The 26,430-nt window shown below is 40.0% G+C and overlaps 2 protein-coding genes across 3 annotated transcripts; one reads left to right on the plus strand and one right to left on the minus strand.

Annotated features, from left to right (window-relative positions):
• JTBR (jumping translocation breakpoint protein JTBR) lies at positions 1 to 26,430 on the plus strand. The gene is made up of 5 exons (XM_045769859.2): positions 1 to 103; positions 18,023 to 18,269; positions 20,664 to 20,818; positions 21,262 to 21,355; positions 23,124 to 26,430. Exons 2-5 carry the CDS (start codon positions 18,145 to 18,147, stop codon positions 23,284 to 23,286), a joined length of 537 nt encoding a protein of 178 aa, XP_045625815.1. The 5' UTR covers positions 1 to 103; positions 18,023 to 18,144; the 3' UTR covers positions 23,287 to 26,430.
• Positions 5,466 to 15,838, minus strand: LOC123775059 (uncharacterized). 2 transcript variants are annotated; one of them, XM_045769857.2, is made up of 7 exons: positions 15,683 to 15,838; positions 11,571 to 11,655; positions 11,263 to 11,348; positions 10,807 to 10,902; positions 9,787 to 9,933; positions 7,851 to 7,887; positions 5,466 to 6,769 (listed from the first exon to the last, which is right to left on the minus strand). In XM_045769857.2, the coding sequence occupies exons 1-7, from the start codon at positions 15,737 to 15,739 to the stop codon at positions 6,756 to 6,758; spliced, it is 522 nt and encodes a 173-aa protein (XP_045625813.2). In that variant the 5' UTR covers positions 15,740 to 15,838; the 3' UTR covers positions 5,466 to 6,755. The 2 variants fall into 2 exon arrangements, with proteins under 2 accessions (XP_045625813.2, XP_045625812.2); XM_045769856.2 differs by lacking the exon at positions 7,851 to 7,887.

Raw genomic sequence — 26,430 nt, forward strand, 5'->3', positions numbered from 1 at the left:
GCAAAGTTTCCTGTAGTTTTGTGTTTTGTGCTCGTCTAGTTGTGCTTGAGGTGGGGAGGAGGGTTAAGCTTCAGCTCAATGGATCCGCCTCTCAAACTTAAAGGTACGGGCAGGATTCAGGTGGTGGAGATAACTCAGCTGGTACTCGCCTAGTTGTGCTTGCAGGGGTTGAGCTTAGGCTCTTTGGAACCGCCTCCCAACTGTTAATCAACTGGTAATCTTGAGCCTATTGGGCTCTATCAAATCAACATTTTAAACTGAGTATGGAGTCTGTCTCCACCACGTCACTGCCTAGTGCATTCCCTTTGTTAAATACCTTGACACTGAAACAATTCTTTCTAATATCTCTGTGGCTCATTTGGGTACTAAGTTTCGACCTGTGTCCCCTTGTTCATGTTCCACCCGTGCTAAATAGTTTATCGTTGTCCACCCTGTCAATTCCTCTGAGATTTTTGTAGGTGGTGGTCATGTCTCCCCTTACACTTCTGTCTTCCAGGGACATGAGGCTTAGTTCCCGTAGACTTTCATCATAGCTTATACGTTCGTTGGAACGAGGTACTGTACCTGGAGCTTTGCAATTACTTTATTCACTCTCGTATTCTTGAAGATATCCTCAATGTACCCAAAATTTGCCAGTGCAGGCTACTAAACATATGACCCTGTATGACTAACCATCCTGCGAGATGGGGACTTTTATTGCCACTGCTACCTTGTTTATTCTGGTGTTGATGATATCCTCAAAATGCATCCGGAGTCTGCCAGTGCAGACTGCCTATCACATGCCTCTGTATGACTAACCATTCTGTGTGATGGGGATTTTTTAGCATCACGTAGCTAGCTTTTTTGACACACTGTACTCCACTTCATATAGTAGCTGCACAAATGCAGATGTACCTCGTGTATTAATTAAATAAAAAAATCAATTCTGTGACTAGTCTGGTAGCATACATCTGAATCTTTTCTAACTTTAACTAGGTATGGTGCAGACCTCAGGTGGTGGGTTCAGGTGGTGCAGAGCTCAGGTGGTGTAGGACTCGGATGGTGCAGAGCAGATGCAGATCGTGTATTAGGGCTGATATAGGTTCTATAGCGTCTGATATACCCAGAGCTAATATATAATCTAAGGTGGTTTTTATTGTTTCGATAATATACTCTATTAACAATATTGGGTTACTTTTACCACTATATAGTCAATTGAGGTTAGTTCGTCAGGCAAATATGATTTTTTATTCGAGGTAATTATCAAGACCATCACGGAATAGAGGGTATGAGAACAAGGAGCTAGGCTATGTGGACGGAGAAAAGAGACGGGCCCCAACCACTTGGACCATCGGGGATCGAACGCCGACCATGCAAGGCCGTCGTTATAATTATTTAAGTGGAACTGGACAACTGTGCCAACCAGCACAAGTATAGATTATAATTTTAGCCTACATCTAATATTTTCCGAGTGACAGTCCTTGTTTTTTTAATATTTTAAGATATTACTTATGATAAAAAGTTAGGCGGAACACCGCGAACGTAGCTCTCATCCTGTAATTATACTTACGTAATTACACAAAAACACACACACACACGAAACCCAAATAAATAAAATACACAGACATACACAAACCCCAGGTTAAGGTAATTATCAGGAAGGGAAGGGAACTACGAGGAGAAGGCGCCAAGCCATTACGACTATATAGCCCTTAAAATGGATCAGGATAAGGATTTGGGATGGGACGGGGAGAAGGAATGATGCCCAAGCAGCCCAACCACTTGGACGGTCGGGGATCGAACGCCAACCTGCACGAAAATCATTAATATCAGGGGAAAGGGCCAAGCCATTACGACTTATAGCACTTGAAAGGGATCAGGATAAGGATTTGGGATGAGACGGGAGGGAAGGAATGGTGCCTAACCACGTGGACGGTCAGGGATTGAACGCCGACCTGCAGGAAGCGAGACCGTCGCTCTACTGTCCAGACCATTAATTAACCTTGAACGACTGTATAGCACTTGGAAGGGATATGAAGTCGAAAAGGATCTGGGATAGAACGGAGGGAAGGATTAGTGTCCAGCCACTTGGATTATCGGGGATCGAACGCCGACTTGCAAGAAACGAGTCTGTGCATCAATCAATCCAAGTGGCTAGGGTCACCGAAATAAAACTCACACACACACACACACACACACACACACACACACACACACACACACACACACACACACACACACACACACACACACACACACACACACGGGAGACATCTCCCGTCACGCAGGGTGCAGTCGCACCTCCACAGATCTCCAGTATCAGCTCTTGATACTGGTAATGGCTCAAAAGGGCCACCACGTACGGGCTATTCATGCCCGTGCCACCTTTTGGGTGGCTTAATCTTCATCAATCAATCAATCACACACACACACACACACACACACACACACACACACACACACACACACACACACACACACACACACACACACAGTGGCTTGGTGGCTGACTGGACAGCATGCTGGACACGTGATCCTGTGGTCCCGGGTTCGATTCCCGGCGCCGGAGAGAAACAACGGACAGAGTTTCTTTCACCCTGATGGTCCTGTTACCTAGCAGTAAATAGGAAGGGAGTTAGACAGCAGTTACGGGCTGCTTCCTGGAGTGTGTGTGGTGTGGTGTGGGGAAAAAAAAGGTAGTTAGTAACAGTTGATTGACAGTTGAGAGGTGGGCCGAAAGAGCAGAACTCAACCCCCGCAAGCACAACTAAGTAAATACACACACACACACACAAAATCCAAATAAGGCGATATATATATTTTTTAGACACTTTTATTAAAAAATATATTTATATTTAGTTGATTTGATCACTTGCTTTGATCTAAGTGATCTAAGTTGATTTGATCACTGGATCACTTAATCTAAGTTCACTTGCTACTAGATTCATCAAGTTAATATTTTAATATATGCTAAACTTTGTTCTGTTTTATAGTCCTACTTTGTGGGCGAGGGACGGTTGAGTTCCTTTCATTCGAGTTATTTGTTTTTCTTCTTTTCAAACGGTATATTTGGCGTTCTTCTTCCTTTCGTACGGTTTATTTGGCGTTTTCCGCTGTGTTTTGTATTTATACGCATAGTTATGGTCTGATAAGTGAGCCGGAAGGGGGATTTCCTGACGGGAGTCTAACGTGATATTTTGGGTAATCAGAGATGTCGTGTTGTCACTTAATGATAAGTTAATGCTATTTGCAAACTCATTCAGCATGTTTTGTACGCGCTCCACTGCTAACCTCTCGTTGAATATTTTCATGTGTTCGCGGTAAAATGGCGTAATTAAATTACTTGGCAGCTCAAATGTTGTTATTATGTCTAAAAATGTAAGTGCAAGATATGCACAAGTAGGAGTGAAATGGGTTGTCCTGTGATCCACCCAAAATACTTATTGCTTAGGAATTTTGTTGCGGTTTAAGAATATTTTAAAGCCACTATACATGGGATTTGAATTGGTAGGGTCGTAATAAACATACCGGCCATCTTTACACCGATAAACTGCCAGGGCGTGATTTAAACCGTTCTGTGGAAAATCTTTGGCCACAACTAGGGCCCCCGTGTTCTTGGTAAATGGCTTACATTGGCAAAGTTCTGATCCATACAACAACTAGCATCTTTTGCCAAATTTTCGAGGTGTGTTCGATAAAATAGTACGTAGCATACCAATTTTCATTGGAATTAATTTTTGAAACTCCTGGTGGAATGTGCCGACCCACACTGGCTCCATTATTAATTTATCAGGAAACGAAATGTTTTGACTTGTTCTTGTCTTGGAAGTACTTGTCGATTTTTTTTCCAATTATGCTAGCGGGTGGATGGGTACTCTAATAAACATATCATTGATAAGTTTTTTTTAGTTAAGTTGGAATGAGTTAAGCTACGATTGGTTGTGTTAGGCAGCAATGAAGGTCGTGTATTTGGTGAAGATAGTGTGGAGAAGCTAGTGTGTGGTGAAGATAGTGTGTGGTGAAGCTAGTGTGGAGAAGCTAGTGTGTGGTGAAGATTGTGTGTGGTATAGCTCGTGTGTGGTGAAGATAGTGTGTGGTGAAGATAGTGTGGAGAAGCTAGTGTGTGGTGAAGATAGTGTGGAGAAGCTAGTGTGTGGTGAAGATAGTGTGGAGAAGCTAGTGTGTGGTGAAGATAGTGTGTGGTGAAGATTGTGTGTGGTATAGCTCGTGTGTGGTGAAGATAGTGTGTGGTGAAGATTGTGTGTGGTATAGCTCGTGTGTGGTGAAGATAGTGTGGAGAAGCTAGTGTGTGGTGAAAATAGTGTGGAGAAGCTAGTGTGTGGTGAAGATAGTGTGTGGTGAAGATAGTGTGTGGTGAAGATAGTGTGGAGAAGCTAGTGTGTGGTGAAGATAGTGTGTGGTGAAGATAGTGTGTGGTGAAGATAGTGTGGAGAAGCTAGTGTGTGGTGAAGATAGTGTGTGGTGAAGATAGTGTGGAGAAGCTAGTGTGTGGTGAAGATAGTGTGGAGAAGCTAGTGTGTGGTGAAGATAGTGTGGAGAAGCTAGTGTGTGGTGAAGATAGTGTGGAGAAGCTAGTGTGTGGTGAAGATAGTGTGGAGAAGCTAGTGTGTGGTGAAGATAGTGTGGAGAAGCTAGTGTGTGGTGAAGATAGTGTGTGGTGAAGATTGTGTGTGGTAAAGCTCGTGTGTGGTGAAGATAGTGAGGGAAGAAACGGTCCTCCCCCCCTAATCACTTGGACCATCGGGGATCGAACACCGACTTGCATGAAACGAAGCCGTCTGTATATATCAATCACTCCAAGTGGTTGAGCTCACCCAAATAAAAACACACAAACAAATAAATAAATATTTATTTTTTAAATTTTAGATCGAATGTTGTGAAGATCGTGTGTAGTGAAGATCGTGTTTAGCGAAGATCGTGTATAGTGAATATCGTGTGTGGCGAAGATCGTGTGCTGTGAAGATCGTGTGTAGTGAAGATCGTGTTTAGCGAAGATCGTGTATAGTGAATATCGTGTGTAGCGAAGATCGTGTGTAGTGAAGATCGTGTATAGCGACGACCGTGTATAGTGAAGATCGTGTGTAGTGAAGATCGTGTATAGCGACGACCGTGTATAGTGAAGATCGTGTGTAGTGAAGATCGTGTGTAGTGAAGATCGTGTGTAGCGACGACCGTGTATAGTGAAGATCGTGTGTAGTGAAGATCGTGTGTAGTGAAGATCGTGTGTAGCGAAGATCGTGTATAGTGAAGATCGTGTATAGTGAAGATCGTGTGTAGTGAAGACCGTGTATAGTGAAGATCATGTGTAGTGAAGATCGTCTGCAACATTGGCGCGTATCAAGGAAGCTGAATTAGGTTACTTCATATATACTAAATTCGCGAAACAAAAGATTGTGAGTAAAATATCACACAATTTTCAACGTGAATAGTGGACGAGAACATATTTGTATAAGTAAACATGGTGATAAATGTACTAAACATCTTTATTTAAATACAATTATACCCTTCAGTTGGTTTATTTGCCAAATGTGCAGCAAAGAAACGTAAATGGATTACACGTACAGTACTTTTATTTTGGTAAGGACAAATCCGTTTAATATTTTGCAAATTGTACATTTCTTTTTTAATTTTGGCTTTTGAATAGTACCTATAATCTGGTAACTTTAATGGAGGGTAAGTTAGATTAGGCTACGTTAGATTAGGTTTGATAAGGTTAGGCTAGTCTTAGAAAGGCTAGGTTAGGTTAGGTTAGGTTAGATTAGGTTTGGTTAGGTTAGGCTAGGCTTAGAAAGGCTAGGTTAGGTTACAAGATCTAGTCAAATAACTTCAGTAAAACATGCAAACTTTCTAGTTCACATTTTCACTCGCAGTTTCGCAAAACTTTATAGTTTCGGGTTTCTCAAATTTCACAATAGAAAACAATTAGTGACTGTTGGAAGTCAAGCAGTCATTATTTTTTTATGCTTGCTTATTCTTACATCAAACATAAAACTCGTATATATAATACATAATAACATTCAACACGGCACAAAATATACACACTAAATTATTGTTTAATCATTTACACTTAAGGAAAGGAGGATGCTATATACAGAGGCAATACTTGTTTTTATCATATTACATTATATTTAGTACTAATTTTGAAGAATTTTTTAGTATATATACATTTTAAATAATTCATTATTTCATTGTATTTTACAGTATTTGTATTGTAAAATTCAGCCGCCTCAAAATTCACAGTTTTTTACCAATTTTTAAGAGTAATTCCAAAAACAAGTCAATATTACTGACATTCTTGGCGAATATTGATCTCACTCATCCGGGGTTATATGCAAAACAATTTACTTGTATATTTCATAAGCGGCTGCACTACAATTATAACGTAAAGAAGACACTTGAGAATGTTGGTAGAGCGATGGGCCGGCGTTCCATCCCTGATGGTCCAAGAAGTTGGGCACCGTTCCTTCTCTCTCTGACCATATATCCCAGCTCCTTGTTCTCACATAGCTTTCCAGTGCTGTATAGTCATATACTGGCTTAACGCTCTGTTCTCTTGTCCTTCGATTGTTTCAAGCGCGGGTTGGACATGTATATGAGTGGAATTGGGGGGTTATAGATAGGAGCTGTCTCGTATGGGCCAATAGGCCTTCTGCAGTTGCATTTGTTCTTATGTTCTCATAATCAAGTCACTGTGTTACGTCATTGCAAAGGCATCATTGTCCCATTGGTAGTCGTCAATGTCGAAACTGGCCACCTTACCTCTCGAGTACTGGGGGATGAGAAATTACATTAAGTAAACCTCATTGGAATCTGATAGCATATACGGGCTCACCATAGCCCGTGCTACATGGACATTTCGTTCTGAGTAGCTAAATCTAAAACAACAATAACAACATGATGGTATAGGTAATTTCCTATAGATGGGTGAAAACTGAATAGGTTAAGAAACAGTTTGATTGTGCATTGCTTATGAAATAATATATGGAGTTAACAATTAATTTTATGATAAATTTCTTCAGTTCAATACTTGTTAAAATCAAAATGCGCTGCTTTGAAACTTTGAAATCTTGTTACACCAGCCCGTCAATTTTGCGAGCCGCTGTGATTTATAGTACATCATATTTTGAGTTGAGAATTTGTAGGTCCAAATACAATGTATTATTATTCGAAAAGACAAAAAGTTGTTTACCTGGAACAAAGGTCTTATAGACATTATATTATATATACATATATATATATATATATATATATATATATATATATATATATATATATATATATATATATATATATACATATATATATATATATATATATATATATATATATATATATATATATATATATATATATATATATATATATATATATATATATATATATATATATATATATATATATATATATATATATATAACCTCCACACCCCAGAAGGATTCGAACCCAGACAGCCAGGAGCACTATGCACCTTGGCGTACCTGGTATCTTAACCACTAGACCACACTGACTGTACAAAAATATTGGTAGTCGTGAGACTATTTATCCAAGATCCGACAGCGCTGGGTGGTCAACTTGGGCATAGATATTTCATCAAATCACCTCACTTGGAGGGGCCACCTGAGCCCCCACTAAACCCCATTCGCAGCTCGCGAAAGTGACGTACTGTCCCGTTTTCTGTTTTGGGACCTCTGGTAGGGTATGAGAGGACACTTTTAAATAGACCGTTTTCCTGACGTTGGGAAACCTTAGGAGAGTAGACATAGCCTAAGCTACTCTATACGTTTGGGATGTATCTTATTATCTCAATAAACTTATTATAAACTTAAACTGTGAACTTGACTTGAACTTACGCTCAAAGCTTCCCTGTATGGTGGAATGTGGACCAACCTGTGGGCGAGAAAGTGTCATCCCACAGCCTCCTCAACAGTGTTAATCACATATTAATACCAAGAATTTAAGCAGTTTTAATTCAATTTATAAAAAAATGAGTTCAAAATTTATTTTGTTTCACCTTAAATTCAAAAACAAATTCACCAAGAAAAGATATATGGTTCAAAGAATGAGTTAAATGTAAGGTAAATCACGAGATTGTGTCCAAATAGGTAAGGTAAGCAATAAGGCTTATTAAACCCCATTTATAAATCTGGATTTGGTATAACCACAGGTAAGTCTGGACTTGGTACAGTATTATCAAAGGTAAATCTGGACATTATAATCAAAGGACAGTATAATCAAAGTTAAGTTTGGTCATGATGTAGTATAACCAAGTGTAAATCTGGACATGGTATAACCAAATGAAGGTAATGCAAAGGTCTGGAAATATTACCAAAGATAAGTCTTGCCCTATTACAACCAAAGGCACGTTTTTATCATATAGCTTATTGTATGGTTATTCCATTTGTAAAGTGTTTATGATGATTTAAACACAAATTATTAGGCTATTTGATTTTAAAAAAATCACATGTACATTACATTGTACATTTACACAAACAAATGTATAGTTTTACAGTATAGTACAAATGGAATGCATTAGGCAGTGATATGGTGGAGGCTGACTCCATACACAGTTTCAAGTGTAGATATGATAGAGCCCAGTAGGCTCAGGAACCTGTACACCTGTTGATTGACAGTTGAGAGGCGGGACCAAAGAGCCAGAGCTCAACCACGCAAGCACAACTAGGTGAGTACAGTCATGTACAGTTTTGAATCATCGTGATGAGCCTAATGCATATTCGGGTAGGCCAAAAATTATATTCACACAGTGGAATACGATTCTATTCGTACAAACATAGGCTTTGGTTTTATCCATTCTCACGTAGACCTACGCTTTTATATTTACGTAAAATTACAGTTTTATCTGTACTCACGTAGGACCGAGGTCATTTACACATAGGTCTACAGTTATGTACACTCACGTGGAGGTTCATAGTCTTGTACATATTTTTAAACTCGCATGTTTATTTCTACACATGTACTCAAACACACACATATAGTTGTGTACATGCTGAGTTATGTGCACCCCACGGATATAGTTGGGGTGGTCCTTCATAGACGCAAATACGCTTACTGTTCGTATTAGTGAGAATATATACAGCCACATAAACACACATTGCCACGTGCGTGTTTATGTAAATACAAATACACAACACAGATACATGTACGTAATCATGGACACATATACATGTCCACAGACAAGTAAATAATCTCGCTAGCTTCCTGTGTGTTTACATATAGATATACACATTATATACATGTTCACACTTCTACAGGTGCTGTACATGTACACTAATTTGTAATGCTCTAGACACATTTGTGAAATCCTCTTGTTACGGTAATCTCCTACCTAGCAATGAACCAACTATTCACCAACGTGTTTGCCTGCTTCAACATAGACACCAACACATTGCCCAAAACGCATTGGTCCCCTGCCGAGACAGCCGGTGTGTTGGTGTCTTGGGTACTAGAGGGTAGAGGGGGGGGGGGGTTATCTTCTAAACACCAATATGTTTTGGGCATGTATTGTTGTTGTCGTTGATGTTGAAGCAGGCAGACACACTGGTGAATAGGCGGTAAAGGAACAGGCAGGCTCACTGCTAGGCAGGAGATTACCGTAACATCTGAAAGTAAATGTAAAGTATATATACAATTTCTATTTTCTTATGCCCTTCTTTCACATACCCCTACCCCCCTTCCCTCTCTCTCTCTCTCTCTCTCTCTCTCTCTCTCTCTCTCTCTCTCTCTCTCTCTCTCTCTCTCTCTCTCTCTCTCTCTCTCTCTCTCTCTCACCATGTGGGTGATGACAGCGCCCAGAGGGATGACAAAGATGAGGATAAACACATGGCAGCAGACGGAGGAGAGGACGGTGATGAAGAAGTAGCTGTAGTCCTCCTCCTCCAGGGTATCCCAGGGAAAGGTGTCGCCCTCGGTGTTATCCTGTCGAGGAGGAAGGATGAGACTGTACAGTCACCCAGGTGCTTATGGGTCACCATTACTAGTGATGCCATTACGACTATATAACACTTGGAACGGGTCAGGATAAGGATTTGGGATGAGACGGGAGGAAGGAATGATGTCCCACCACTTGGACGGTCGGGGATTGAACGCCGATCTGCATGAAGCAAGACCGTCCCTCTACCGTCCAGCCCAAGAGGTTTGGAAGGGCAAAGCACCTTACGTGACTGTGACCTTTCTGGCCATGACCACAAGATAGCATTGTTGTCCATAATATATAATAAGTAATTAAATTAATTAATATTGTTACATATATAATTATTTGGATAACTCCACCCCTGACAAGTAATAGTGCATCCGTACGTGTTTTGGGCTTTACACTGGCTCCATCCCGGATGGTCCAAGTGGTTAGGCACCATTCCTTCCCCTCGTCTTATCCCAGCAACTTGTCCTCTTATCTTAACTTCTTAATTGTCCTTATATCCCAACACCTTATCCTCATATCCCAGTACTTTGTCCTTATATCCTAGCTACCGCCCACAGATTGGCTATGGTCCTCCTCTCCGAGCTTCTTATCCCCTTTCCCAGCTCCTTGTCCTCCTATCCCAGCTCCTTGTCCACATACCCATTCCAAGTGGGACATGTGGACAAGGCCCGTAATGCTTATAACGCCTTAACAAGACGTTAAACCCGTATGACTATATAGTACATCCGTATCACTCATACGGGTTGAATGCTGCATCATATCAACCACACGGTGAGAGTACATAGTTGTATTACACAGGCGCTTACTTACCAACTATAGCCTTACCCACCCTACTTACTAGCCTTACCTACCTTACTTACTAGCCTTACCTGGATAAAGGTGTAGTAATCATAGATGCAGTAAGAGTTGTAGGCCGATATTCCCAGCGCCCACACCACCCAGGTCCAGATGAGAGGAATGTAAGGCTGCGATATCGGGCCAACATTAGTGGGATTTTAACAAATACATGTGGATTATTTGTCAGTATACGCGTCCTCATCTATAGTTATATTGAGAGGTCCCGCCTCTCAACTCTGTTACTAGTTTTGCAAAAATTAATAAAAATATGTATTTTCACAGTCCATTGTCCCTTTTAACAAGCTATAACATATGTAAGAATACAGTAAAATGATTAAATGTATGCAGACAGGTCTAGTGATAAGTTTATTTTGGTTAGTCATGAAGCGTATAGTGTAAAGAGAAAACGAAGTATGTTGGATGTGTTTGTGTTATGAGGAGTAACTCCGTTAAATTAATTTAATTTAGGTATGTAATAAAGTACTCACCGAAGCAAAGCCTATAATGAGACATATGGAGACTATTGTTCCCAGGATGCCCTCCGCCAGGCCTATGTACGTGCGTACCTCCAGCTCTGTGGGAGAGGAGGGAGGCATGACAGATGGATAGCCCAAATTATGTTCATAACTGACTTCAATATACATTTGCAGTAAGAATATAAATAATTTATATTCATATTAACTCATTTCGGATAATAATGATTACATGGCAACATTCATATTAGTATACAGAAATCACAAAAAATAGTTGCGGGAGAGAGAGAGAGATAGAGATAGAGAGATAATCGCAAAATTACCATCATAAATGGAGACGTCTGATGCGTTGGCGTCCAGCTGGTAGGTCTCCCACCCGTAGAACCCTTCCGTTCCCAGGGACACCACCTGCAGCAGAGACCGCCATGTCAGTATTGGGTCAGCCAGATAACTGGGGCTCCTATAGTGCAACTGTGAGTTCGTTAACTAGCATTGGGTAGGGTTGATGAGGTAACTGTAGGCTCAGAATGTAAATGCGAGATCGTTAACCCGGTAACAGGCTGTGACTGACCTGTGGTTGGCAGCATCAGCCACAATGTTTCCCCTTATCAACAGCGCGAAATTGATAAACGGGATGATGAAAGTGACGGTGATGCTCACGAAGGAGGATGGGAACTCGTGTTCACTCCGCCTCATAGGAATGACAATTTTATTGGTTAGTATAGTTCATTTATTATGCAGGCCATAGCCAATCTGTGGACGGTAGTGGAAAAGGTTACAGGGGTACATAGTGGGCTTAGGGACTGAATCCCACAATTTATATACAACTGTTGCATTTATACTTTAACATAGATTTTGTCTCCACACAACTTCCTTCACTTGGTTTGGTCGGTGGAGACACCCTCGTTTCTTGCAGGGTCCGGCGTTCGAGCCGTCCAAGCGGCTGGATATCATTTTTATTTATTTTATTGTATTTATATTCATTGTGTTCTTACATTGTGTCCATATATATACAATTCTTACATTCTTGTAAAGCCACTGGCCAACTACTTGGGCTGGACGGTAGAGCGATGGTCTCGCTTCATGCAGGTCAGCGTTCAATCCCCGACTGTCCAAGTAGTATATATATAATTTTTTTTTTGTATACCGGCGTTTGTTGGGCTTGGTCGTGAATAAACTGGCAACACATAGTAGCCTTCAGGTAAATGAGTGTGTGTGGCTTCTTCGTAATATACATATATATGGCCCTGTCTTATGCCTCTCTTCTGTGACCATTGTTTCTTTACATACAGGGAGTAGCCCTTGTAGAGATTTCCTTAATGTTTAAGAATGAGTCATTAATCTCTATGATTAATGTTTATACATTAGTCTTAGAAGGAACAAAGAAAGGCTTAATTTACTATGGTTACTGCTCTCTCAGAATAGTTGATCACGTGAAGTTGTTGTTTAAGATTCGCTACTGGGAACAAAAAGTTCCAAGTAGCACGGGCTATGGTGAGCCCGTAGTGGACTAGTGATCACGTGAAGGCAAGCCACGAGGAATATTTTACCTTTCGACTTTTGTTTATAGTCTTTGTTAATCTTTTTTGTTAAATTTTAGGCCCAAGTTTGTGGTCCGGATTTATGCCTATGGCTAAGGTTAAGTTTTAGCTGCGGGAGTTGATAGTTGGCTTAGATTGCTTGATGTATAATGCCTCACAGATGTCCAGCCTTCTATTGTCGCTGTATTTGTCGATTATGTGGTGTCGTTTGTCAGAATACCTCTGGTAATGATCAAGTTATGTATAGAGACAAAATATTCCTTTATAAGACCTTGGTCTTTGTGCACTGTTAGGCGCCCTGAAAGGGATAGTGTTGTCTTTCCTGTAGATTGAGTTCGTTGGAATCCCTAAGTGGACATGCGAAGGCATATGCAACATTCGTCTTTTTCAATGGGTTTTGTTGGTCTCAAGAAAGTTTTTGATAAACAATTTTGTTTTATAAAAGCAAGTCGTCTTGCTCTTATAGCATATTACTAATTCAATCTTCAGGTTGGTGTCAGTAGCGGTCACATTTATATCAATGAGGCTTTCCAGGACTCTCTTCCGGTTTGTGGGCCGCGGAGAGGACGTTCCTGTGGAATATTTTAGTAGAAAGGACCGATGATGCACTGTTCTCTTTTTAGTGTGGGGTTGCATGGTAGCCCATCTTCCTTTTAATGTTCTCGACATATCTGTTTGAGCATTTATTATTGACTAGGATCTGCCTTACTTCAGTTGCTGCCTGCTGCAGTTTCTCATTTTCTGTTCTGACATTATACCCTGAGTGAGGAGCCTAGTATCCGTGTACAAGTTGAGTCATTGTTCATGAACAATGACTCAACTTGAGTCAAGAGATAATATATGAAGTTACGCTGATAAACGTAACAAGAGTTACATTTACGATATCAGCAAGAGCTGATACCAGGAGTGTGTGCATTGTGCTTCCTCTATATCCCTGTCTCTCACTCCAATATAGAAGATAAGCATATGTGATTGAAGGACTTTGTCGCAGCTTTCTCAATTAGGTATTATTGATAAAGTTGATAAGAACATAAAGGAAATTGCAGAAGGCCTGTTTGGTTCAATCCAAACAGAAATGCCGCCCCTAAGAAGCAGCTCCTGTTGGCCCATAACAGGGAGCTCCTGTTGTTCCATACGAGACAACTGTAATTGATCTATACGAGGCAGCTCCTATTGACATATACCCAACCACTTGGGCTGGACGGTAGAGCGACGGTCTCGCTTCATGCAGGTCGGCGTTCAATCCCCGACCGTCCAAGTGGTTGGGCACCATTCCTTTCCCCCCGACCCATCCCAAATCCTTATCCTGACCCCTTGCCAGTGCTATATAGTTGTAATAGCTTGGTGCTTTCTCCTGATAGTTTCCTTTCCTTCCTATTGACGTATACGAGGCAGCTCCTATTGAGCTATATTGAGATGTATTGGAGCTTCTGCTCCATATATCACCCTAAACACTTTCATATATATATATATATATATATATATATATATATATATATATATATATATATATATATATATTTGTCTAATCTACGGTTTCATGTCTATTAATAGTTTTTCTATATATTTTATTTGTTTTAAAATTCAGGGTTTCAGATGCATTGATGTATGTATAATGGGGGTGGTGGAGGTGTGAGATAGACAATGTTAACATTAGTAATAAAAATGAGGGAAGTTCCTTGTCCTATACATAGATAAGAGACTGAACCTACATACAAAGCATCGCCAAAAAGTCTCAAAAAACGGTCGATATACTTTCTAAAATTAGATATTATGGTATAAAGACTCAGTACATGGAAAGTGAGAATGTAATAACATTAGAAAATGCTGATGTATCCCTTGGTCTTCCTCCCTAATACCGTCTTATTCCCGTCAACTGTACATCTTTTCTCAATCTTGGTGGCTTTGTTTACATTTATTTAACAGCTTACGAAGATCGAAACTTTCTAGTAAAATGTTACTTTTGGTATAAACAGCCTCATTGTGCTTCGGAGCTCATAAACTTTTTTAATAAATGTAAACAAAAAACGGCGAAGGTTGAGAAAAGGTGATCGCAATTATTTGTGCAACTGCTTGTTGAATTCAAGTCAAATGGTGTCCAGGGGTTAGAAATGGGTTAAGGAAAAGTATACGAGGTGTCCAAATGTAGCATAAGGGGTTAAAGGGAGAGGAGATGCAATAAATGTGCATGTGAAGCAATGGGTTAAGGGAAAGGAATGGGATGAAGGGAATGGGTTGTGGGATCTAATGTTACAATGTTACTAATGTTAAAAACATCCCACAACCACCACAGAGCTCCAACATTCCACTTCATTTTTTGCCACATAAAATGAACAAATCCACAAGGGCCGTGACGAGGATTCGAACCTGCGTCCGGGAGCATCCCATTGTTTATTGTTTGCCACATAATTTGCCATTGTCGGGGACAAAACACACGTAAGGCTTATCGAGGTCCCTCTAGTACATTTGGGGATGCTTCCGACAACAGTTACCTAACTCCTAGGTATGTATTTACTGCTATGTAAACAGAAGTATGAGGTGCTGCATCATCTGTATTATCCTGTATGTATTTGGTTGAAACGACACTAGAGAATAATGTTCAAGTTCGACAGTGGTTGATTGATTGTTGCCGCCGGAGGCGGCTAGTTTATTGTGCACCCCATACTCATCCTGTGAGCGGTAGTGCAAAAAGCATTACAGAGGGCACAAAAGGTCTTTATCAGATCTCATCTTAGATTATTACATAAACAATTTCATCTATCCTTCACACTTTATAGTTACAATGTCAGTTAGTGCTATTTCAAAAGCTATATATTTACAGTAAGTCATTATACATTAATGGTAGGTCTTATCGCTAATACATAATAGTGGGAAACGGTTTATCCGTTACTTACTATAGCCAACATGGCCATCACGACGCCCGTCGCTTTAAGTCCTCTCAGTTCACACATGTCTGGGTTAGGAAAGCTCCTTCACCACCTCACCGAACACCAGCGTCTCTCCCACTAACCATCACAGTACCACCCGACGCCCCCGCTCTTCGTCACCGCTGTCTCCAGTATCTAATCACCACTTTTATCAGGACCAGATAAAGGAAATGCCGACAGCGTTCCGTGTGTGGTTTTAGACGCGGGCTGGATAATCATAATTATGAGTGCGAGCGACGGTCTGTTAGCGAACGCTTCCTTCCCCTCACAGATACCCTTTATCTTATTGTGCAGTGACGCTTACTAGTGGATACAGATACAATTTATCGTTTGACGGGTTGGTGGAAAATGTGGATGACAGAGGGTGTTTACGATTTGGTTTGGCAATACTGACATGTTTTGATAGGGTCTTGAGGTACAGTAGGCTTCGATCTCGACTCTCCATCGGGGATTCCGGGTTGAAATGCTTGGGCACGTTTCCTTTCACCTAATACTTCTGTTCATCTAGCAGTAAATAGGTTAAATAGGTACCCGCGAGTTAGGCAGCTGATGTTGAGTGCCTACTAGGGAAGGTCAGTATTCCAATATTGGAGTGAGATCCAGGTACAAACATTCAGTATATATATATATACATAGGCTTCCTTTCACCGACCAAGCGAATTAAGAACTGTCTTATCCTATTAGGCAGTCATTCAAAAAGTTGTACATCACATGCAGATTTAGCAAGTCTTGAAATTGAAATTGAAATAAGTTTATTGAGGTAAAATACACACAAAGGGATGAGGTAGCTCAAGCTATTCTCACCCCGTTCAGTACATCGTGTTAATACATACATAGACACACATCACAAGCAATAAACGTATTACCGAACATTGTGAGAGATAAACATATACATTTCCTCCTTTACACAAGTAGCAAGTCTTGTCTGTATTATCATGATGAATAATACCTCCATGAGCAACCGGTCGTCGGGGAGGAGGTACCCTGGAAATAATCACTTCAAAATCGCTACGTATTTAGTGATATTATCTCCTCCTTCAGCATGGTTAGGTTAAGGTTATGTTAGGTCAGGTCTTGTATTATATTTATGTATGTATGTACTTTTGCTTAAAACAAAATACTAATGATAATTAATATTATTATTGAGCAAATCCACTAGGACTAAAGGTGGGCGCGAAGATACGACCATGGCATTGTCAAACTGCATACTGTACTCTAAAACCAGACCATCGCTGACTTGTCAGTCATAATACCGGATTTCTACTGAAATCACAAGTTCGCGCCCACCTATAGCCCTAGTGGATTTTCTCATTGATATTATATATCACGTTAATGGGATTTCTGTGTGATTTTTATTATTATTACTTTTGGTTATGTTCATACAGTGTATTATTCTCAGACATGTGACATATGAAATTCGAAAACTGTTTGCGTATCTATTAGAATTTCATTTGCAGAAAATAAAATTCTTCAGACCATTTCAAAGAAAACGAGTAAAGCATAGACTTTTGATATTTTAAACTAGCAATTTATAATGCAATAAAAGTATAACTTAAGAATATTCTCTATTTAGGAAAAGCTTCACTTGCCAGTTTACAAGCAGACTATTATAAGATACAAGAGTTCTTACATTTTTGTACGGCCACTAGCACGCACAGCGTTTCGGACAAGTCCTCAATCCTATGTTCCCCGGAATACGACCCGCCAAATCGTTTAACAACCAGGTACCCATTTTACTGTTGGGTAAACAGAGGCTACAGTTAAGAATTGGTGCCCAGTAAATCCTTCCCGGCCAGGATATGAACCCAGGACAAAGTGCTCACGAAACGCAAGACAAGTATCTTACCACTACGCCACGGGACTGCAGACTCTAATATGCTTTAAGACCATCACAAATATCAAGATAACTATCCAGGTGGTTTGGGGGATGGGGGGGATTTGTTGTCTCATTCTAATCACTTTATCCAGATATATCCATGCAAAGGAGATAACGAAAATCTTCCTCTGATGTGCAAAAATTATATATAATTTCTTGATCTTAATTAGCAAAGTAAAGTAAATTTTATTCAGGAAGGTACATATATAGTTGTTTTACAAACATAATGTTGGATTTATAGATAGAGCTAGTACATACAATACTTAAAGCCACTAGTATGCATAGCGTTTCGGGCAATCTTGCAAGTAGGGTGATCAAATGTTTGAAGAGCTGACTTTTGAGTGCAACAGTCCATATCATCTACTTTCAGCCATAGTAGTAAATTATGCCATAATTTTGGATATTTATAAAGAACGTTTTGTTGCTGGCAGAAGTGGTCGCTGGCAGCAGTGGTCGCCCAGGCCATAAAGGTCGCTAGCAGCAGTGATCGCCCAGGTCATACTCGTCGCTGGCAGCAGTGGTCGCCAGGAGTGTTTGGCTCCCAGGCTCCGTCATGTCAACACCCGAGGAAGCGGAACAATTGCTGGGTGAAGCTGTCATCTCGTCGCCGTACCTCTTCAGCATGATTGAATCGTGCTCGAAGAAGCGGATGGTGTTTGCCATCGTCTGTCTTATAGGGTGAGTGTCTTATCCAAGTCCAGTGGCCTTGAGTCATGCCAGGTTACGTCTTCTCCAAGTCCAGGGCCTGCAGCCGTGCCAGGTGACGTCTTCTCCAAGTCCAGGGCCTTCAGCCGTGCCAGGTGACGTCTTCTCCAAGTCCAGGGCCTTCAGCCGTGCCAGGTGACGTCTTCTCCAAGTCCAGGGCCTTCAGCCGTGCCAGGTGACGTCTTCTCCAAGTCCAGGGCCTTCAGCCGTGCCAGGTGACGTCTTCTACAAGTCTAGGGCCTTTAATTATGCCAGGTGATGGCATGCGTGGCTTCCTGGCCTTAATGAGGCCACTAGAGAGACATTTTGTCTCATTTAAATTCATGAGGGCCTGTATATGTTGTACTGAGATAAGCCTTTGTAACGGTTCTATTGTTACGTAAAGTATGGTGACAAATAAACACAGACACTAAGGTACTATATATATATTTGGTCAAATATACAGAAGTACACAGGTGATTCTTTGGTGTGAGTTGAGCGCACTGAGCGTCGGTACAGTATCTCGCAAGTGTCTGCTCTAGACCACACTTGAAAGTAGACTCTGGTTAATGTTTGCTATTGCTGCTTATATGCCCGGGCAACGCCTCACCTCATTCATCTCCAAAGGTTGACAGGAATATTAACAAAGCATTTGGAGCGAGTATATTATTGGGATAATCTACTCGTTACAGAACTTCCCCTCCCAGGGGATGAAAGGAAAAATACTTGATCAAGGAACTTAGCTGGTCGGTGAATTGTACGCCCTGCTCGCGTTACATAACCATCAAAGTTAACTTCCTCTTCTTCGCTGATGTCATCTAACTGGGGTCGTAGGGTGGGAGGTCGCACAGGATCGTCGGTCGTCGCAGGATCAGGTTGTGGTGCGGCTGGTAATTGGGGTCGAAAAGTGAACTGCGTAGTCGGCGGATGTGTCTCTGGATTTAGCAGTGTCGCAGACGTTGAGACGAAGCCTGGAGCAGAGCAGAGAGCTGAGTGAGGCCGGAGTCGTGGAGCTCTATGTGGGAGAGCGTGGCGGCTCGATTGAGATTTGTGAGTGTCTAAACTCAGGGAGCGAGAGCGTGGCGGCTCGATGCGGTCGTAGTCTGCTGTCTGCTCTGTGTCGAAGCTGTAGCGTCTTGGGTTGATTAGGACTGTACACGCCGAGTACTACATTGTTGACTGTGGAAATTGTAGTCTGGTACCAAAAGATGTAGGCAGTGTGTGGACAAGCTCGGTGTAGCAGGAGAGAAGAATGTGCATAATTGTTGCGTCCTTGGGTCGCTGGTGGAGCATTTAGATCCGGGGCGGATGGGCTCGGGCACCAGGACATTAGGAGGTAATGTAGGCACGTAGTTAGGACAACGAGGTAATCACTGCTAGAGCTGAATTGTCCTGGAGGCGACGAAGAGTCGGAAACGCAAGCTGTAAGTCCTGTACTGCGCAAAGTGCTTGAGTCGGCAGAGTATCAGAATGCAGTGAACGTGTAGATGAATCTGACGAAAGAGCAGCTTTCGTGGGCGCCCCTGTAGAACAAGCAGTGCCCTGGCAGCGACGGAGAGTCGGCAGGACAGGCTGTAGATCCCACATTATGTAGTTACTGATGAAGCTGCCAGATGAGTGAGTAGTGATCGTGGAGCAGCAAGCCGTAGTAGATGAAAATGCAGAGACGATCGCGATGAAAATCATAGCTGTGGCAAGAGTGTTGGCAACGTTCCATGACAGGTGGCTGCGGTCCACAGCAAGCAGCAGCAGTGGAGGTCCAGTGAGAGTCCATGTTGTAGTCCATCGTGGCTGGGTATCGTCGAAACTCTCCGGGGTCACCAATGTAACGGTTCTATTGTTACGTAAAGTATGGTGACAAATAAACACAGACACTAAGGTACTATATATATATTTGGTCAAATATACAGAAGTACACAGGTGATTCTTTGGTGTGAGTTGAGCGCACTGAGCGTCGGTACAGTATCTCGCAAGTGTCTGCTCTAGACCACACTTGAAAGTAGACTCTGGTTAATGTTTGCTATTGCTGCTTATATGCCCGGGCAACGCCTCACCTCATTCATCTCCAAAGGTTGACAGGAATATTAACAAAGCATTTGGAGCGAGTATATTATTGGGATAATCTACTCGCTACACCTTTAAAATGTGTCTGTACTGGTTAGGTACTGTAGGTAAAATGTCCAGTAGGTGTTGCACGGAGATAAGGCTGGGGGAATTGGTGACTTAAAAGTTCCCTGGAATGTGTTCCTTTTTTTATTCCACATACAGAAAATTAGAAGTTTGTGAATTTGATGTGAATGAAGTTTTCCATGGGGGAATTCTTTGCAAAAGGCTTAGGCTTAATGAAATTAAGAATTAATAAATATTGATTTACTCTTCTTTCCCCAGGTTATCAATACTCGTGTTAATTGTGGAGAATAAACTGGCTCCCAATGACACTCGACCTCATACCCATACGACGCAACACCCAAATATCACTCAGCGGGAATTGTGTTGGATGCGAGAAGAAATGGAAGAATTGGAAGAGTGTCAGCCTTGCACTAGTAAGTTAAATCTTATCGCACACAATATATGTATGGAACTTTTCCCTGTATAGTTTTTTTTATAATATAGTGTATAGTTCAGGGGGGCCTGAAGGCTGGGTGGACATCGCTCGGGTTCGGAGTCCTATGGGTCCAGGTTTGATCCCTGGTGGAGGCGGAAACAAATGGGCAGAGTTTCTTTCACCCTGATGGCGCTGTTCACCTTGCAGTAAATAGGTACCTGGGAGTTTAACAGCTGCTATGGGCTGCTTCCTGGGGATGTGTGTATGTGAAAAATTAGGATTAAGGATTTGCTCTAAATGCTAGGTATGCTAGTGGCTGTACAAGAATGTAAGAACTCTTGTATATATAAATAAAAAATGGAAAAAATAATTAGGAATATTAGGTTATGTTTAAATGTTTATGTAATTAAGTCCTTACTATTTGTTTCATTATTCTTTCAGACCTAGAAATCAAGAGTGGTAGTCCAGCAGTTTGTGCCTCTGCAAGTTACCGCCAAAAAGTGAAATGTATGAAAACTGGAGAAGTGTTTCGAAAGTAAGTGAAGTTGTTCTACAGCAGAGTCGCAAATCCAGTGTTTTTATGAATGAGCAGTTGCTGAATTCAGAGTATTTCCCCAAATTCTGAATATTGTAGACATTGTGAAGTGGGAGCTGGATAGCAGACCAGTCAAACATTCTCAGAGTTTACGCGTTTAGATGTATTAACCTCGTTCACTATGGTCTTCATTTGTTATTTAGATGTGAACATAAATATATGTACAGTACCTTACCTTGCGATGATTTTGGGGCTCAATGTCCTCATGGCCCGGTCCTCGACCAGGCTTCCTTATATATTGAAACAGTTACCATATTTGCCAGCAGATAGAATGCATGCTTTGGGTTCACTACCATCTGAATATATATTGTATTCACATGTACAAAATCATATTTTTTCCCCCTACTAAACCTCTTAAAAATTGCTTTAATTACTTATATGCTGAAACGTAAAAACAAAAAATATATACCTTTTCAAGTTAGGTGTGTCTTATAAGCCAGAAATACAGTAAAACACTATTTACTTTAAAAAATTTCTTCTTTATCCTGACCCTTTCCAAGTGCTATAGTCTTAATGGCTTGGCACTTTCCCCTGATAATTATCTTCCCTTTCAAAATATATAATACTGTGTAGGTTAAAGCAAGGGAGCAAGGAAAAAGAATAGTGTAAAGGTTAGGGAAGCAACTACCATGAGTTAAAACTATTGCCAAAGTCTTGTAAATAATGTAAGATTTTGTAAAAGCTATTTTATAATTACTAAGATCTTTGAAGGTTCATTAGGTGTTCATTTACAAGGAACTTGGACATTAGTAAAGTTACAAAATGCAACTGGTGCAACAATGGTAGTACGTAGATGGTGCATAAAGAGCTAGACCTCACTCCCACAGAATCACTGGTTCAACCACTTGGGCTGGACGGAATAGCGACGGTCTTGCTTCATGCAGGTCGGCGTTCAATACTCAACCGTCCATGTGGTTGGGCACCATTCATCCCCCCCCCATCCCAAATCCTTATCCTGATCCCTTCCAAGTGCTAAATAGTCTAATGGCTTGGCACTTTCCCTTGATAGTTCCCCTTCCCCACAGAATCAATGTTAGGTAAGCACCTAAAAAGGTTCAATACAGTACATTCTCTTTCAAGGCTGAGATGGTATTTTAAGTGGATGTAGATATATATATAAATATTTTCCCGAATTTAACCGAGGGCCACTAACATTAGTGGCCTCGATGAGGACAGGAAGCCAGTGGCTTGTCATAGGCCCCCACATTTGTCCTGATGATTTTTTCTAGCTGAATTTTATAATTCAACAGAGTTTTCGCATTTAAGGGTTCTGCAGATAGGCGGTTCCATGGGTTTATAACTCTATGGGTGAAAGAGCATGTTGTTTTCATTCCTAAATTCTGGCTTGTTGGCAGACAATTCCTATTAATAGTTGTATAGTGTATTGTATGAACTAGTTTTCTTAAAAACAAAGAGTATTGTATGAAATGCATATAACACTTTAATGGGCATGTATTATTTTACCCAAATGTTTAAAATTCAATCTAGTGCATCTTGCACTGCATTTAAGCAGTATTCTTTTGCTATACTAGATGATGGTATAGAACTAACAGTCCCTGGTAGAGAGCAATACTGTAATATACTAGCGCCATGCCTTCCAAGCGATTTAGTTTGGGTTTAAGTCCTGGCCAGGGAGGATCGACTGTATGCCAGCCCTTCACTGCTTGTTTATCACAGCAATAAAGTACCTTATCTTTTGCTATTCTAGATGTGATCGTGTGGTGTGGCTTGAAGAGCGACACTTCTGGACGTTTGAGGCTGTGATGGGCGCAGTTGGTTTTGTGGCTGGACTTGCAACAATGGCTAGACAAAAAATACTAGATCATCGTGTTGTACAAAGAATACAGCGACAGGTGGCTGCAGGTGTTTAATTAGTTATTTACATTTTAGAAAGCACATACTGTACTTTAGACATTAAATCTAGTATGTTGGTTCACTTATATTTTATTGCATCTGCACGGTTGATGTTAGAAATTATGCTCATGATGGTAAATCAGAATATCAAAATGTTTTATATTATTAACCACTAAAATATCATTTTTAATTTGACTGATGGTTTAATCATGTAGCCAGGTTAACAATCACAGGCACTTTAGTATTGTTTTAGAGTTGATGAAAGTGGCTTTATATTTACATAAATCCTAATACAATTTGTGTAAGAATCCAAAAAGTTTTACCCAAATTTTTTATTTTCTGTATTTTATTTCCCTGGGCATCACTTTTACAGCTACTGTATATATGTTGTAAATTATTTATTTGTATATTGTAGTTATCTACAGACATCCTATACATACTGTAGTCTGTGTATACAAGCTCGAGTTTAGCGAACTTGTTTTCGATAATAAATAAATTTAAGAATTGTACTCGCTAATGGCAACCAGTCACAAAGCCATTGAACATTTGTATGTTGTATTATCCTATGTTACATCAATATTGATGAAGGCCCAGCTGTTGGTAATTTATGTCTCTCAGGCTACAGACTAGCATTAGGGAAGCAGTCTGTATGATTAGTATTTATGAAGCAGTTTTTATGGTAGATTTTTTTTTTGTAGTGCTCATAGGCCTAGTATCATTTATTTACCCACTCAGATAATCCACTTTAGTTTTGTTATCAGTGTGAAGATTTCTTTGTGTAATGTTTTATAATGGTTTTGCATCTTCTTTCTAGGCACAGGTCTCAAAGTTCATTGTGTGTTACATTGGGCACGATTGTGATTTTGTTTAATTTGACTCTAAACAGAGTAAACAAGAAAATATGGCTTCCAATGGTATATAATGTTGCACTCTTAGAATTGCAGTTAGATTTTTTCATGATGTATTTTTATTTTGGAGGAAATTGAATGAAGCACACAAAAATTACTTTTGTATTGATAATATTTACTATGGGCATCCCAACCAGACCCAGTATTGAGGGTGTCATATTTGTCTGGTACAGTATGGTTGAAAGTGTAATCAATTTGTCTTCAGAAAGCTGCTCTCGTTTTAAGGGTAAAGCTAAATTTTCTGTCATAAAAACTTATTCTTAAAATTGCCTGTGCATCCATGAATGATTGGACATTTTTACCAAATACTACTGTAAGATGTAATAGTGGTACTGTAATTATTTTGGAAATTGCTGGATTAGCTTATTTTAATGTGAATCTGTAGTTGAATGATGGTTTCGTGTAGACGCCAGACTTGAGTTGTGCCATTTTTTGCTTCAAGTGGCATCATCGTGAGAATGAGCTCCAGATATAACAAGTTCTTCTGTCTTGGTCTTAATTCAAGTGGCATTGTTTAACATGATGCATGGATGCAGTAATCTATATATTTAACACCTATGTAACACTGTACTGTACCTATAAGAATGAAAATCATAATCTGTTATTCATTACTGCAGTCAACATGAGCCTGTAATCATTATTCATCACTATATTCCTTTAGAACGTGTTGATATTCATCACTACAGTTCTCCTGAATTTGTACGTGGTATTCATTACAGGTCAGCTGACCTTGTAGTAGAATTCACACTGTACCATATAGCTGTGCATGATGCAACAAAATGGTTCCTTATTTTAATTAGGTGTGTGTGAGTGACTGTAACTGAATTGATATTTTAGCCAAAGTAGCTGCCAAAATTTTGTGTTAATCACTGCTGTACCATATTAACATTTAGAAAGAGATGTTTGGTATACAAGATATTTCTAGTTCAATATACTGTACTGTATATTGATACTATTTTATATTTTATATATTTGTCAGGCTGTTGCAAGTTTACTAGAAAATATATTTTATTAATCATGTTTTTATAATATTTTATTGTTACAAAAGCATGTACATTGTAGTTACATTAAGAAAAGTTAGTACTGTATCTCCATGTTTGTCCTCTACATTTAAAAAATCTTGCTCGATGTATTTGCTGGCTATTGAGATGCTGTTTCCTATTAGATTCCACTTGAACTTTGAAGGAAATACTTGGGAAAAAAATTGCATTCAGATTATAAACAAGGATACATTGGTTCCACACACACACACACACACTGCAGTACCAATTTCCTTATACCATACAGTACTGTATTTACTTGAATAAAACTTTGCGTACATAAATCTCCATACTGTAGTTTCACATTCAATTCTCTCGTACTCTCGTCTCGCTCTCGCCTCGCTCTTCTTTCTTTTGCTTTGCTCTCAACTCGCTTGCCTCACTCTCATCTCACATCTTACTCAACTTGTTTAACTCTTACTCACGCTTTTAACACACTTATAATGAAAACAAATATCAATAAAATAGGCTGGTTGCTTGCATATGATGCAGTATGCATCTTAGCCTCTTAGACCTGGCATCCCCAAAGCAATACATTTAATTTCTGAGGGGCAGTGTTGGTCCACCTGCAGAGGTAACCTGAAAATGTATGAGGACTAGCTGTGAATGTGATGACTGACTGTGGACTGTATATGTGAATTGATGACTTACGTTTTATGGATTGAGGATTGTATCAGGTGACTGTGTCCAATGACTGTGGCTGCCATGGTATCAATTTAATCTGAGCTGTAAAAATAAAATACATATTGTGCAAATTTGCAGTCAAATTTTTTTTTTTTTTTTTTTTTTTTTTTTAATGAAAAATATTGATTATATTAAAATGTTGTAGAATAAGTTCTAGTATCAGTCGAGAGTAATAGAGACTGGTAATATAGCTAATATAATATTGCATTCCATCCTCCTATAGGAGGAAAGAATGAAAGCGAAATCTTTGATCCATTAGCCAGAGGGGGAATATCTTAGGTTTGCTGCAGGGATAAAAATGCATCTTGTATGTCTGCATGTACAGTATGTTAAAACCTGAATGTCTCGCATTCAAAACCAGATAAAGTATCATACTAAGAGCAAAACCATAGTGCCAATTTATTATAATATGCTACTTGTGGAAGAGGACTAAATTATTTCTGTGTTTAATTACTGTCTGGTAAAATAAAACTGATAACAGCAAGGAAATTGTAAATTTCTTACATTCATAGTAAAAGTAAAATTCTAA

The sequence above is a fragment of the Procambarus clarkii genome, chromosome 92 (genome assembly GCF_040958095.1).
Source record: "Procambarus clarkii isolate CNS0578487 chromosome 92, FALCON_Pclarkii_2.0, whole genome shotgun sequence".
Taxonomy (NCBI): domain Eukaryota; kingdom Metazoa; phylum Arthropoda; class Malacostraca; order Decapoda; family Cambaridae; genus Procambarus; species Procambarus clarkii.